The sequence below is a fragment of the Aedes albopictus genome, chromosome 2 (assembly GCF_035046485.1).
Source record: "Aedes albopictus strain Foshan chromosome 2, AalbF5, whole genome shotgun sequence".
NCBI lineage: Eukaryota > Metazoa > Arthropoda > Insecta > Diptera > Culicidae > Aedes > Aedes albopictus.
Window position 1 is genome coordinate 456,174,983 of NC_085137.1, and position 16,490 is coordinate 456,191,472.

At 40.0% G+C, this 16,490-nt stretch overlaps 1 protein-coding gene and 1 long non-coding RNA gene across 3 annotated transcripts in view; one reads left to right on the forward strand and one right to left on the reverse strand.

Moving 5' to 3' along the window:
* Nucleotides 1-1,242: 1,242 nt before the first annotated feature.
* LOC134287408 (uncharacterized) lies at nucleotides 1,243-1,878 on the reverse strand. The gene is made up of 2 exons (XR_009997288.1): nucleotides 1,681-1,878; nucleotides 1,243-1,619 (listed from the first exon to the last, which is right to left on the reverse strand). It is a non-coding gene; the product is annotated as an uncharacterized LOC134287408 (long non-coding RNA).
* A 1,271-nt stretch (nucleotides 1,879-3,149) lies between these two features.
* The window catches only part of LOC109398009 (serine/arginine repetitive matrix protein 2), a 147,114-nt gene continuing 133,773 nt past the window's right edge, over nucleotides 3,150-16,490 (forward strand). For both annotated transcript variants that reach the window (XM_029877686.2, XM_029877685.2), the window contains exon 1: nucleotides 3,150-3,813. In XM_029877686.2, coding sequence (XP_029733546.1) covers nucleotides 3,572-3,813 — 242 coding nt within the window. In that variant the 5' untranslated portion in view covers nucleotides 3,150-3,571. The remainder of the gene's footprint in view (nucleotides 3,814-16,490) is intronic.

The window sequence follows — 16,490 nt, forward strand, 5'->3', positions numbered from 1 at the left end:
ATGGATTTGCTGCACCTTCTTCAAAGTCCAAATAAAGTCGTAGCACTCGGTCTCAAACTGGGTACCACTTCTAGTACTACATTTGGTCCCCGGTACCCAAGTTTGACGTTTGGCTGATTACCTTATTTTTAACTTACTTTGTGACATAGTAGCTCACGATGATGTAGTAGTTCATGACAACAAACAAAATTCAATGTGTCAAACTAAATAGATCATTTCGGAGAAAAGTGAAAAAGACCGGCATGCAGACAGCACCGGCTTCGAAAGCTACTACCGTAAAATTCTCAAAAATTGTCTGAAAATCTTCAGCTTGATCCTCATAAAAGCAAAATACGCGATTTAATGTCGTTTTCGTTTTTGTGGCGGTGCTACACCGCTTCGTGCTACACTTTTCACTGCAAAACCGAACATTTTCGGTGCAGTTGCATTGGTGTGTGTGAATAAAAACCAAAATATTTACAACTTTGCGAACGCTGATTGGTGGACACGGTGTACACTCGCTACACTCTCGAATTTTTGAGTGCTGCACTATCTTGAGCGGTGCAGAAAAAGTGCTACACCGGTGCAGCACGAAAATGAAAAACGAACACTTTCGGTGCAAAAGTGCTGCACCGGTGTAGCTCCACCGCAAAAACGAAAACGACATAAGTTGCTATCTTAATCGACTCGATCAAATTCTTTCCATCTTGTACGGCTTTTCGATCCCTCTAAACCATCGTTTCCCAAAATTGGATCTCACAACCCCCAGTCTGTTGTTACCCTGCTTTTCGTTGAACAGTCGAAGCGTGCCTGCAAGCCATTGGGGGTCGCAAATCTAATGTGTTCCCCACACGAGCATCAATACTTCATCCATATCGATATTTTTTTGTCGAAATTTTCATCAAACTCATGGTTTTCCCAATATGTTTTTGGAAAATCTTTCAATTAAGCTGAAGGTTTGATGAAAATTTTGACAAAACGAACCAATATTGATGAAGTTTAATGCTCGTGTTGGGCCCGCTTAAGTGGACGGGGTATGTGGGTGGCTGGTTTCACTCATCCAGAAGCGAATGTAGGAGGAAATGGAAGAACGCTTATTGATGAGTGATGAACTGCCCCCACTCGCGTAACAGTCCCATATGAATAGGAAACCCAGCAAAGATGGAACTGTTATGTGAGTGGGGGCAGTTAATGCTTCGGGTAAAAAACGTTCTTGGGGATGATTGGAGAATGTCAGTAGCGAGATTCCAAGTGAAAAGCATCTAGCGAACAAACGTTTTTGTGGTTAACATACCACGTTGAAGAAATAGGAAATTTTTTGTATATTTAGCGGTTATCACAATCCGATTATACAGCGAACGGTTTTATCCACTCTGGCCATCGCAATTTGGGGCGCACTACAAACCCCGCCCGGGCCACCACTTGAGAGATTCCGGAATCAAAAAGAGGTCTAATACCCCAACGGGTGCTTTGGTCGGTCGGGCTAAAGCTGGTCGGCTTCCGGCGAAGGCAGGGAATAACTTCAGTATAAAGGACCTGGTCGGCAATGGAATCTTGTATTCACTGATTGCCCCGCGTAGGGTGAATTTGTGTGGCGTAGGGTTGCATTGCCAACATTCCCACATCATAACTTTTGATTTCTAAAATTAAATAAATGAAAAATTAATTGAAAAAAAAATGACCAATCAATACGCTACCTACCAGAATCAGAAATTTTCATGTTTATATTTGCATAAACAAGAAGGTTGTTACTCATAGCAACATTAGCGGAGTACTAGATTTTCAGTTTGCAGTAGAGTACAAGGTAACATTATATGAAGGTATCATATTTTTTTGTCTAGTACTTCACGGACCCCGAAATTTCGCACTAATGCATGGGAGTCGAACGACTTAATTGGGACTTTGCCTTCTTCGCTGTGGCGATGTTGGGGTAAGCATTTTATAGATGTGTGAGTGCTTTCGGACCATGTTTATGGTTTTTATTTTGTTGAAACAAATGAAATTTTTGACATTATATGAAATGATGGTAATCGGTTGTTTTTATCAATAAACTCTGAATGAAAACAATTAAATATAACTTTGGAATAAGTAAATTCTCAGTTTGAAAATCAACCATGCGTTTTATTGTTTTAAACAAGCGCCATTTTTCTGCGTGTAGAGTGCCTTTAACTTAGAGTGGCGTCAATGTCAAAATTGGAACAGAGATCATGTGTCAAATTGCTTTCAAATCCATACAAACGCGCGTTCCAAACGAGCAGGAGACCTGTCAAAATCGGAACATGACGCCACTCTCCCTTCCAGTCACTCTAGAAATACTAATTATTCTAATGCACAGCTTTTAGCGAACCATTCCATTACAATACACTTTATTGTAGCTGATACACTGTATGGTACAGGAATAGTTTTGCGCATATATTAATTAAGCTGAATAGTGAAAATCTGTTCGCTCTATCATTCAAACTATCAACCATGAATTATATTATGAACATAATTTGCTGTACCATCAATTAAGGGGCCGTACACAAATTACGTCACGCTTTTAGTGGGGAGGGGGGGGGTGGTCTTGCAGAGCGTGACAACTCATACAAAAAAAATATTGAGGTCCCATACATAAAGTGTGACATAGGGGGGAGGGGGGGGGGTGGGTTTTGAAAAAGGTCGTTTTTTGTGTGACATAATTTGTGTATCACCCCTAATCCTCGTAATAATCAATAATTACAAAATTAGTATATACCGCATTTAGTTCACCACTGGACTGCGAACTGCGACTTCTATAGTGCGAAAACGTAAATAAAAGTGCGCGATTGCATCAAATCAGGTTGATGTCTTCGGCGCACTAATTCTTCAATCTATGGTGAACAAGTGCTCTGAAGACACCGAGTTGATTTGATGCAATCGCGCACTTTTATTAGCGTTTTCGCACTCGTGAAAACTAGTGCGATAGTCCAGTGGTGAACTAAATGCGCTATAATATGAAGAAAGAAAAATGATACACAGTACAGTTGATGACTGATTTCCGTTTTATTCGGGTCTGGACGACTGTCATTCATCTTTTGCCCAAGTCGCTGATTTTCAAAACCCACACGCAACGATCGCGCGAAGCGAAACGTCAACCTTCGGCAAAAGAGTCGACATTCGTTTGACGCGAACCGCGAAAGTCGACTCTCGACTGTCGCTTTGCGTGCAAACTGCGTGATGGCCGAATAAGTGGAGAAGATTTACCAACACGGAACGGGTCGCACTAGTTAATTTCACTCCTACGGCGGATTCGAAACGTTTCAGTTACGTTCAGTTCCATCGGGAAACGGTGCCCGGTCGGTTCTCGGTAAAAGTGCCCAGTGGGGGAAGTGTTTTCCGTCCGGGAATCACGATTTTTCGGGTGCTGTTTTGATCGGTGGTTTTCCCGACGATTTGATACGCGGTATCGATCGATATCCCTTCGCAAGGAAGAACCGCTGCTGCTGCTGCGGCGGCAGGGGGATAGAAATTTCTTCCCGGAAAGTATCACGTAAAAGAAGAGGTCAAGAAGTGTTTTGGGATAGTGTGTGAAGTTTGTGAAAAAGTGGAAGTGCACCGGTAGGGGGGAAGCAAAATGTATAACGGAATCGGATTGCAAACGCCCCGGGGATCCGGCACGAACGGGCACGTCCAGCGGAACGTGGCCTTCGTGCGGCCGGGCAAGAAGGATAATGTAAACTACCGGACGGAGGACGATCTGGCCAAGCTGGACGCCCAGTCGAACCGGCAGCCCAATCAGGGCATTTTGGACCACGAGCGGAAGCGCAAGATCGAGGTGAAATGTGCCGAACTGGAGGAAGTGCTCGAGAGTCAAGGGTAAGTGTTGGTATTATTACATCTGTAGGAGTACTATTTTTTCTAGCCATTGATGTCGTCATCGAACGTACCTAATATGTTTTACATGGATGGAGGGCTTATAATCATGCAAAATCAGGAATTTAAAACTTGCAGCAGTTTCCAGGAACTAAATAAGGGTGCGGCCAAAAGTAGGTGTCGGTTTATGGTCGGCTGAATTGAGAAACGGCTGGTGTTGCAAATTTTGCCTCAGAAAGTGTTTGTAAATTGATCTCCAGATAATTCATGATTGTTATGAAAGTTAGTTCTATTCCCATCGGGGCGCCGGAACTCGTTCTTATTTTCGCGTGCTTCGCCTGAAGATTTTGTTGATATTGCTGCTGGATGTCCGGGATACGCAAATAGAAGTACGTAATTTCGTTTCAAGAGTACTGGTGTTCGTATAGTTTGCTGAGTTTGTTTCTGTACATCGTTGTGGTGTCTAAACGTTGACCAAACGTATCCTTTGGACTCAACTTTTTCACTAACAACACCAAAGTTCCGGCGACACCTTGGCCTGAGAGGACGTAGAGGTCTATACATACCTTTCTTAGATGTCCAACTAATATTCCTGTACCATCCCTCAACTGTCGCAAGGACGTGGCCAGGACAACTTTCGACCGTTGGAAGATTGCACCAATCTTTTCTCAGAGTAAGCGATTAGCCGCAAACCTCTATGATTTGGTAACGGATGGATGGAAGGCAATGCCCCTAACAGCGGACTGGGAGCTTCTTTTGGGATTCCGCCAGGACTTCCTTCCGGGATTCTCTTAGAAAAACTTTTAAGGAATTTGCTGGTAATCTTCCTGGGACTTCCTGGGACATTCTTGAAAGAATTTGGTCCGAAGAAATTATTCCTAACATTCCTCAGGGAGCTATTTATGAGACCCAGGAGTGTCTTATGCTATTCCCAACGAAGCTTCATTTGGGATTCCTCCAGAAATGCATTCAGTTATTTCTTTAGAGATGCTCTACGAAATTTGTTCAAAATTGTCTGAAATTCCAGGATTTCATCAAGGAGTCGTCCAGTAATTTGTTTCGGGATTCCTTTAAAAATTCGTTTCGATATTTCTCCAGGAATTCGTTTCGAGATTCCGTCAGAAATTTTTTGTAAGATTATTACATGAATTCCTTTTTAGATATCTCCTGCAAACCTTTCCGGGATTTCTTCAGGAGTTCCTGGATTCCTTAAAGAGCTCCGGGATATCCTCAGAAATGTTCTCTCGTGAAGGAACTCTTGAAGGAGTACTAGAAGAAACTGCTGAAGGAATCCCAGAAAAAACTCCTCAAAGAATCTCAGAAGTAGGAATCCTTAAAGAAGAATTTCCAGATGACACTCCTGGGTAATTCGAGAAAAAAAAATGCAGGAGGAATACCAAAAGGAACTCCAGGAGGAGTTATAGAAAGAGCTCCTGGAGATATCTAAGAAGGGGGAATTCTCAAATGGAAGAGTCATGGAAGAAATTCCTTGAGGAATCCCTCACTAAACTCCTAATGGAATGGCAGAAGAAATTTCTAGAGGAACCTTAGAAGGAACTCTTTGACAGATTTCGGAAGGAAGGGGCCTCAGATATAATGCCTTGGGGAATTCCCAGTACTCCTGAAGGAATCCCAAAAGGCATTGCCAAAGAAATTGTAGAAGGAATTTCTGAATGAGTTCCTGGAGTAATTTCAGATAAACTCTTGTGGGAATGTTAGAAGCAATCCCTTCAGGAATTTAACAAAATTCCTGTAACTCCTGGAAGAATCTCAGAGAGAAGTCTAAGAAAGAGTCTAAGAAGGAGCTTTCTGAGGATACCTAGAAGGAACTCCTGGATGAATCCCGTAAGAAGTTTTAGAGGAATCCCATTGGGAGCGTCCATAAATTACCCCCCCCCCCCTATGTCACACTTTATGCATGAGACATCTGAATTTTTTGTATGGGTTGTCACACTTTACTGAACGGTTTTCTTCCGAAATATTAGCGAAATAATTATTAAGTGCCTTACCCATGTCCTTGGTGAAGTTCTGTTCACGTATAACCTCCAGTACCTTGTTACCTTGTTGATTCGCAATATGAATCTTGGCATTACGATCCGCTTCGCCGAACATCGATTTCTCTGCTTCAACCATCGCAGGGTTGCTAAGGTATTTTTTCCTTCGAAGCCTTGGCGATTTAAAATCCAAAAAACTTTTTCCAAGACTCCTCAGGAGTTTCTTTTTCTGGGATTCTTCGGGGGAATTGATTAGGATTCTTTCAGAAGTTCCCACTGGGATTCTTCAAGGAATTTCTTCTGAAATTCCTAAACAGGTTCTATCTGGGACTCCAGAAAGTCCTCTCGGGATTCCTCCACTTGTTCCTTAAAGCTTTCTTCCAGAATCCCTTCTATAATTCCTTCATCAGTTCCTCCTAAGATTCCGTCAAGTGTTCCCTCACGGGTTCCTTCCATTGATCTTTCTAGAATTCCTCAAGGTTTTTCTTCTAAGATTACACCAAGAGTTCGTGCTGGAATCCTTCCAGAAATGTCATCAGCTATGTCTTCCAAGATTCCCTCAAAAGTTATTTTCTTCTGAGATTTAAACAGGATTTTCCTCCGCAATTTTGAGATTAATTTATGAAATCCTCCCTGGAATCCTTCAAAAACTTCCGATATTCTTCCTAAAACTTTTTCCTGGATTTATCCAGGAACTCCGTTCGGGATTCCTCCAGAAACATCTTGCAGGATTCCTCTGGCAACTACTTCCGAAAATCCAGCAAAAACTTTCCCGAATGAAGTCCAAAAACAACTGGCTGTCACAGGAACATTTTTCTGTTCACAATTTTATGAGAGTCTGTTAGACTTTACTCCGGGATCCCAACAGGGACGACTCCAGGAAACTGTTTCTGGGATTCCGGGAATTCCTTCAAGAACTTCTTTCGGGACTCTTCTCGGAACTTCTTTCGAAATACTTTCAAAAAACTGCTTTTATTTTATTAGCAACTCCATGCAGAGATCAGGACTCTTCTCTGGATTCCTCCAACAGCACCGTCTCGAATTCCTCCAGCAGTCCAAAAGAAACTATTAGGAAAAACTTGACATCAATATCTAGAGGATTCCCGAAACAACTTCAAAAATCTTAAAAGGGAACTTCTGAATGAACCCTTTTGGGAGCACCACCTTTGCACGGAAAAAACACCTATTGACAGCAGTTTCCATCTTAGCAGCTTCAATGCTGAAAATTGATTTATTTATTTACTAATTATAACATAATTACAATATTTCAAACTTACATTTAAGTGCACACATCCGCATTTCACAAAGGTATTCTACTTGCAACTGTTCGCTAAAACTGCTGGCTTCTCGACAATATTCGTATTTGTGCAGTGTTGCCAGCAGGGAGGCCAGATGATTTTTTTGAAAAATCTGTATCGCTATTTCCAAAAATCTGTATCCCATACAAAATGTGGGTAAAAATCTGTATCCCATACAAAAATAAAATAGCTCCTCTAGCTTAAAAATCTGTATTTCGTATAAAACGAAATCTGTACAGGTGCTCAAAAATTTGTATAATACAGATAAATCTGTATATATGGCATCCCTGGTTGACAGTTTCACTAGAAAACAGTCCCAACAAACCCCAAGAGAAATTACAGATGAAGCTTCCTGAGGAATCTCAGAAGGAATTCCTGGAGTAATCTCGGAACACATTCCTGGGGCATTCACATTTTCTGGGGGAATCCTGGAAATAGTAAAATCTCACAACCGCAGAAGGGATTCCTGGAGGGATGCTACCGTGTGTTGAGAAGTGTGCTAATCTATGGCTTGCTGGTGGAATTCCCAGGAGCTTCTTTTGGGATTCCCACAGGACTGAATTTCCAAAAAAATTCTTTCAGGATACCTTATTATGGGATTATCGAGCTTTTGTAGGATTACTTCAGGAATTCCTTTCTCGGTTTCTCCACCGTTTTTTCCAGGATTTTTCCAGGGAGCTCCTTATGAGATTCTTCTAAAGGTTTATTTAGGATTCCTTTAGACGTTTTCTCTGGGATCCTTCCAAGCGTTTCTCCTGAGATTCTCGAAGAGGTTGCCTTTTAAAAATTCCATCCGAGATTATTTCTAAAATTTCTTCCTGGATTTCTTCGTTTTTTTTTAGATTTTTACTGGAGGTCCGGGCTTCTTCCATGAATTTCCGAATTATACAAGAATTTATTCCGAGAGTGCTTAAAAGATTTCTTTGTGGATGTTCTCCAGGATTTCTCACTGGGATTAATCAGCGATATATTCAGGGTGTCTACTACCTGGAAAAACCTGGAAAACCGGTATTTTATTTATAAGATAAAAAAAATCAGGGAAATTTTACACCGTTTAAAAATAATGCATTTATACCAAGTAGTGAACTTTACTACTTGTAGATCTACTCAGAAGTAGAATCCAGAACTGCTGAGCGAAATTCAGTATAAAATACAAAATATTATCGTTTGTCTGTCAAACTCTGACGAAGTTCGGTTTATGTTGCCAGCCTTACCGATTTTTTTTCCGGTAAACAAAACTTAACGGTAGAGATTTCGGTACAATATTACCGAAGTCGGTGATTTTTTTTTTCTAAGTGTGTAGTAAACCACATTGTTAGTATGAATCTGGTAGTTGAAATCAATCTAGAAATACATTTACAATAACTTTTTCCAGTAATTCTGTCACGGTTTCTTTCTGGAACTACTTTAGAACTACCTCCTAGGATTTGTCACATGATTCCTTCGGCATTTTTCTTTGGAAAATGATTTTGGTATTCTTTTTTTTTGTTCTTTCGTCAGGCTAAGACCATGGGTTGGTCCATCTTGCCGGTATTCTTTTTTGAATTCCTTCCGGTGGGTTTTCCGGATCCCTACTGGCATTTTTCAAGATTCGAACATTTTTTTCCTTGAGAATCTTCCGAGATTTCTGAATGCTTACCGATTTGTGCTGGAGTTTTTCACAAGGATTTTTTTCCAGAATTTCTTCTTCTTTCTCGGAATTCCTCCTTACGATGTTTCGCGATTCCTACCAGTGTTTCTCATGAGAGTTTTCCAGTTGATCTTCCCGGGATTTCTTCCGGAGTTGCTGCATGAGTTACTTGTGGGATTTCTACTAGAGCTCCTGCAAGGATTTCTTAAGGAGTTTTTCACGATTTTTTTGCAGGAGCTCCTTCCGGGATTTTTTTAGAAGTTTCTCCTGCAATTTGTTTAAAAAATTTCCGTAAGTTTTCTTCAGAGTTTCGCTTTGGATTTCTACAGGTGTTTCAGCTGGAATATTTTCTAAAAATTCTTGCGAGATGTTTTTTTAAGTTTCACTTGAGACTTCTCTCGAACTTTCTCCGGTGCTTCTCTTAGAAGATTTCTTCCTGTGTTGGACCTGGGATATCAGTTTTTCTGGCTCTCAGTTTTTCTGATCAGAGCTTTTCCCTGGTTTTTCCTCGAAGTTGTTCACCACATTTCTGGTGAGTTTTTTTTGCCGATTTTATGGGAATCATTCCCTCATATTCTGGAATAATTGCTCCAGGAGCTTTTTCAGGGATTTTTCTTTTTTCTCGGAATGTCTCCTGAGATAACTTGCAAAATTAGTTGTAAGAAATTCCTGAAGAATATCGGAAGGCATCCAGGTGAAATCTTGCCAAAACAGAAACCCCTCAATGATATATTGGAGAAAAACCTCGAGAGGTAGTAAAACATGGAAAACTCTCTAGAAGAATTCCATGGAAGAACTTTTGCAAGAATCTCGCAAAAAGCTACCCCAAAAAAAACCATTTAGAGAAATTCATGAAGAAATGTTGGATAGGATTTTGAACGATCCCCGGGAGGAGTCCAGTGAGAAACTTGAAAAAAAACCGGGAGATACCCCAGCAGAGACCCCGTGAAAAACTCCTGCAGAAATTCTGGGAAAAACTCTGCTAGGAATCCCAAGAACAACTCTCAGACATCCCGAAAAAAACACCGGAAAAATATTTTTGGCAGGATTCATCGGAATAGCCAACATATTCGATCGGTATCACCGGTTTTTTTTTTCTTTTCAAAATTATTGATATCCTATCGTGATTTACTTTTTTCAATTGCATTTTCATCTAACTGTACTAGCGGTTTAACGGTCATGTGACCTGTGGAATTATTGATTGAACTTCCTGAATGTTTTTTCCTGATTTTTAGAATGTTTGGATGTCATTTCTTATTATTCGGTAGAATTGTGAAATCAAAATCTTGCAATAAATCCAGAATAATTCTGGGTGAAATCCGGTAGTTCATCAAAAAAGGTATTTGGAAGAATTCAGCTGTTTGGTATGAAAAGTATGAAAAGTATGAAAACTTGCGCATTTTATTTAAAAACTTTCACTAAATTTTGAGCATAGCTCTGTTTAGTTTTTGAAAAATATATAAAGTCAACTGAAACTTTGGGTTATTTTTGAATTATAAATTTTCAAAATTCCTCGCTGAAAGTCTCTCAAATAAAGATAAATCAATCAATCAATCAATCAAAATTCCTCCCAAACCTGGAATAGGGTAAGTGTGCCCATCGTTGTGGTATTAAGGTAAATTCTTTTTCAAAACAATGATCGTACCATCTAATGAAGGATTGCAAAACGTTAGTTGGTAGTTTTCTGTTCAAATTTGCTTGGAAAAATATAAAAACTATCGTTTCTCTCTGTTTTCGATCAAAAATCGCTTACCACAACATTAGGCACACTGTTCCTATTATGGAGGTAAAATTTAATTTTGGTTCCTATTGTTGCGGTATCCCATTGAAATCATATGGGATACCGCAACATTAGGAACACTACCGCAACAATAGGAACACAGCAGCAAAAAAATTAAGGAAAATATTTTTTTAAAATAGGTTTTTGGGCAAATCTTAAGCACTCAAATGGTGCAATCTCATAATTTAAGCATAATACATCTATTAAAAATGCCTTTTGGTAACATTTCAGTCGAAAAAGTGCTCAATGGCCACTACCGCAACATTAGGTACTACCACAACGAAGGGAACAATTACCCTATTCAGCGATTTTTTTTTTGTCCGATGAGTAGACACCCTGATATTGTGATGTATTCTTGGGATTTTCAAGGAGTTTTTTTCTGAGATTCTTAAGAGGTTCTTTCCAGGGTTTGTCCAGGAACTCCTCCAGAGATTTCTTCAGAGATTCCCGCACAAAGCTTCCCCAAGAATTCCTTCTGAGATTTATCCGGTAGTTTCAGGATTCTTCAAGGAATTCCTTCAGAACACCTGGAGGAATTCCAAAAAGAGTTCCTGAAGAATTCTCAGAGAGTGTAACCTAGACTTGGTGTAACCCTCAAATGAAACAATACCAGAAGGAACTCCTAATAGAATCGATAAAGAAACTTGTAGAGAAATCTCAGAAGATATTCTTGGAGGAGCTTCGTAAGTAATTCCTGGGGGATTTCCGGAATTCTTGCAGGCATCTCGGAAGGAGTTCTTTAAAAAAAATCGTGGAATATATGTGTTCGAACCACTGTGAGACCACTGTATCAAACCCCTCGTTTAAATGGTAGGAATCATTTGATAAATTGAGGAATTTCAGAAAGAACACTTGGGTGTCCAGTAAGCCTAGTGGATAAGGTTATGGATCGCCAATCCGGAGACGGCGGGTTCGATTCCCGTTCCGGTCGGGTTAATTTTCTCGACTCCCTGGGCATATAGTGTGTCATTGTGCTTGCCTCACAATATACAAATTCATGCAATGGCAGACAAAGAAAGCCCTTCAATTAACAACTGTAGAAGTGCTCAAAGGACACTAAGTTAAAGAGAGACCGGCCAAGTTCCACTGCGAACGTAGAGCCCAGAAAGGAAAAAAATGGATGAATCTCAGAAGAAATTATTTAGGAAACCTTGAACTCCTGGTAGAACCACAGAAAGTACTTCTAAATCCTAAGCGAATCCCAACCCCAAGAAGAATCTCAGAAGGAGCTCCATGAGAGGACATAGAAAGAACTTGTGGAGGAATCTGGGAATGATTTTTTAGAGAAAACGCGGAAGGAATTCCAAAAGTAATCTCGGAGCACATTTCTGGAAAAATGCCAGAAAAAATCCTGGAGGAATCCCGAAAAAAGTTCCTGGAAGAATTTCAAATGCAGCCTTTTAAGAAATCTCAGAAGAGGTTTCTGGAAGAACGACAGAAAGAACTACTTAAAGAATTCTGAATAACTGTTGGAAGAATCTCAGGAGGAGCTCCCTCTACTTCTCAAGAAGATTCTTGGGCGATTCCTTTCGAACACAAAACTGAGCTTTACTTCCTTCATTAATTCTCCCATGCTTTCCTTTAGGAATTTATCCCGATAATCCTTCCAAAATTCTTCTAATAATTCTTTCAGGAATTTCTTCATCTATTCATCCCAGGATTTATCCAGTGATTTTTAAGGCATTCCTACATTTATTCCTTTTAGGATTCATCCAGGTATTCCTTCAAAGATTTCGTCAGGAATTTCTCCTGAGATTCCTTAAAGGTTTTTTTTTTCAGGACCCGCGGGACTCTTTCAGGGATTCCTCTAAAAAATTAAAAGTAACTCCTCTTAAGATTGTTTCATGGATTACTTCCAGATTTTTTATATATTCCTTCAGAGATTTATGCTGAGAGGCTTTCGGACATTTCCCCGAATTCCATTACTCCGAATTCCATTACCCCGAATGATTTATCCGCGAGCCTATTTGGAGACATGGTCTGGGTAACTAACGGTGCTTGAAGTTGATGGCCATATTTTCAACAAAGATTTTCCTTCTTGGCGCCTATGTTGTTCTTTCTAGCAATACTACTGAGGAACTTTTAGGCATTCCAACTGCTAATGTGATCATCAAATATGTATCCTTCTTTCAAGCATACGCTTTTCTTTCTAGTTATTCTTTCAAGGAATTTGTTGGCGTTTCAATTGGTAATATTTTTATCAAAGATTTTTCCCTTCTTTTAATCATAGGCTATTCTTTCAAAGTGTACTGTCATATAGAATAGTGACATGACCACTAGTTTATTATTCTTATTATTCGTTATTATTCTTCGATCATATGATCTGAAACAAAAAGTTCAATAATGATATTTTCCTTCTTGTGGTTTTTGGTAGTTCTTTGGTGTTCCAGGATTTGAATATACTCTCCTTTAAGTGATTTAGTTCTCTAAAAGGCAGAATGAAATATTATCAACCAAGCTGGTTTATTCCGGGGCTAATGGCATGGCTTTCCTTCATTTCAGCAGATATAAAATTAATAATAGAGAAAAAAATATTCGGGGCGATGGGTCGTTCGGGGTAATGGAATTCGGGGAAATGGGTCATTCGGGTTAATGGAATTCGGGGTAATGGAATTCGGGGAAATGTCATAGAGTCATGCTGAGATACTTTCAGAATTATTCTGTGCTTTCTACTGAAATTTCTGCGGGGATTTTCCCTGGGCTCCATAGATTCTTCCGGGATTCTTGGAGCCTCTTAGCCCTGCTGTTAGGGTCACCAAGCTTCTAATCGCACCATTGATTGGTTGATTTAGCTTTATTTGAGAGACTTTCAGCCCTTGGCTGGTTCGTCTCTTCTAATCGCACCATGCTGTAGGATTAGAGTTCGATTCCCAGTCCGGGTGATGAAATTTTTCGTGAGAATGGTTTCCTCTCCGTATCCACTGGTGCATGCTTTGTGTGTTCCTTGTCTAGTGTTAAGTTTCATTCAGTCTGTGCAGCCTTTGGCCAATGGCGTAGCCAGGGTGGGGCAGGGGGGGCCGTGCCCCCCCCCCCTGACCGAGCAACTATATTCTAACTTAACCGAAAAACTTAGATGATCAGAGCTGTTTTTGACTAGTAAAAATAAAATTCTTCTGCATCCTCGTATTTTTTTTAATGTATGCAGGAATTCCTTCGGAAATACTTGGAGGAATATCTTCGAAAATTCCTGAGGGTATTCCTTCGGAAATACCTGGAGGAATTCCTTTGCAAATTCCTGAAGGAATTCCATCCAAAATTCCTGGAGGAATTCCTTCGCAAATTCCTGGAAGAATCCCATCGGAAATTCCTGAAGGATTCCTTCGGAAATTCCTTGGGCAGTTCCTTGGGAAAATCTTGGATGAATACCTTCGGAGATTCCTGGAGGAATTTTTTCAGAAATCCATAGAGAAATTCGTGAGAAAATCCTTAGGTGAATTCCTTACGAAATTCCTGGACAAAATAATTCCTAACTACCTGGAGGAATGCTTTTGGAAATTCCAGGAGGAATTCCTTCGGAAATTGCTGGATGAATGTGATTGAAAATTCCTGGAGGAATTCCTTCTGAAAGTCGTGGAGAATTTTTTTCGGAAATACTTTTTGGATTTTTTTTTTGAAAGTCTTGCAGGAATTCCTTCTGAAATTCCTAGCGGAATTCCTTCGGAAATTCCAGGAAGAATTCCTTCGGAAATTCCAGGAGGAATTCCTTCGGAAATTCCAGGAGGAATTCCTTCGGAAATTCCTGGAGGAATTCTTTCAGACATTTCGGGAGGAATTCCTTCGGAAATTGCTAGACGAATTCCTTTGGAATTCCAGGAGGAATTCCTTTAGGAGTTCCTGGAGGAATTCTTTCGGAAATTCCGGGAGGAATTCCTTCGGAAATTGCTGGACGAATTTCATTGGGAATTTCAGGAGGAATTCCTCCGGAAATTCCTGCAATAATTTCTTCGGCAATTACTGGAGGAATTCCTTCGGAAATTGCTGGACGAATTCTTTTGGAAATTCCTTCGGAAATTCCTGGAGGAATTGCTTCAGAAATTCCTGGAGAAATTCCTTCAGAAATTCCTGGAGGATTTTTTTCGGAAATTCTTTTTAGATTTTTTTTTGGAAATTCCTGGAGGAATACCGTCGGAAATTCCTAGCAGAATTCCTTCGGAAAATCCTGAAGGACTTCGTTCGGAAATTACTGGAGGAATTCCATCGAAAATTCCTTGGCGAGGTCCTCCGAAAAATCTTGGATGAATACTTTCGGAAATTTCTGGAGGAATTCTTTCAGAAATTCCGGGGGGAATTCCTTCGGAAATTGCTTGGAGATTCCTGGACGAATTCCTTCGGAAATTCCTGGAGGAATTTCTTCGGAAATTCCTTGGGCAGTTCCTTGGGAAAATCTTGGATGAATACCTTCGGAGATTCCTGGAGGAATTCTTTCAGAAATCCATAGAAAAATTCGTGAGGAAATCCTTAGGTGAATTCCTTACGAAATTCCTGGACAAAATAATTCCCATCTACCTGGAGGAATTCCTTCGGAAAGTCCTGGAGGAATTCCTTCGGAAAGTCTTGGAGGATTTTTTTCGAAAATACTTTTTGGATTTTTTTTGGAAGTCTTGCAGGAATTCCTTCTGAAATTCCTAGCGGAATTCCTTCGGAAATTCCAGGAGGAATTCCTTCGGAAATTCCTGGAGGAATTCTTTCAGAAATTTCGGGAGGAATTCCTTCGGAAATTGCTGGACGAATTTCATTGGGAATTCCTTCGGAAATTCCTGCAATAATTTCTTCGGCAATTACTGGAGGAATCCCTTCGGAAATTGCTGGACGAATTCTTTTGGAAATTCCTGGAGGATTTTTTTCGGAAATTCTTTTTAGATTTTTTTGGAAATTCCTGGAGGAATACCGTCGGAAATTCCTAGCAGAATTCCTTCGGAAAATCCTGGAGGATTTTTTTCGGAAATTCTTTTTAGATTTTTTTTGGAAATTCCTGGAGGAATACCGTCGGAAATTCCTAGCAGAATTCCTTCGGAAAATTCTGAAGGAATTCTTTCGGAAATTCCGGGAGGGATTCCTTCAGAAATTCCGGGAGGAATTCCTTCGGAAATTCCTGAAGGACTTCGTTCGGAAATTACTGAAGGAATTCCATCGAAAATTCCTTGGCGAGGTCCTTCGAAAAATCTTGGATGAATACTTTCAGAAATTTCTGGAGGAATTCTTTCAGAAATTTCGGGAGGAATTCCTTCGGAAATTGCTTGGAGATTCCTGGACGAATTCCTTTGGAGATTCCTGGAGGAATTCATTCGGAAATTCCAGAAGGAATTTCTTTAGGAATTCCTGGAGGAATTCTTTCGGAAATTCGGGGAGGAATTGCTTCGGAAATTCCTGAAGCAATTCCTTTAAAAAATTCTGGAGGAATCCCAAGCAACACACATGTTATAGAATAGTTACGGCAGCGCAAGTTTTGGTTGTATAGAAATTTATTTTACGTTATTTAAACACAATGTTAAAATTACGTCAAATAAACTTCTATACAACTAAAATTTGCGCTGCCGTAACTCTATTATAACATGTGTGTTGCTTGGGATTCCTTAAAAATTCCATAAGGAATTCCTTCCAAAATTCTTGGAGGAATCCCTTCGCAAATTCCTGGAAGAATTCCTTCTGAAATTCCTGAAGGAATTCCTTCTGAAATTCCTGAAGGAATTCCTTCGGAAATTCCTGAAGGAATTCGTTCGGAAATTCCTGAAGGAATTCCTTCGGAAATTTCTGGAGGAATTCCTTCGGAAATTTCTGGAGGAATTCCTTCGGAAATTCCTTGGGGAGTTCCCTCGAAAAATCTTGGACGAATACCTCCGGAAATTTCTGGAGGAATTCTTTCAGAAATCTATAGAGAAATTCCTGAGAAAATCCTTGGATGAATTCCTTAGGACATTCCTGGAAAAAAATCATTCCAAACTTCTTAGAGGAACGCTTTTTATGATTCCTGGAGAATT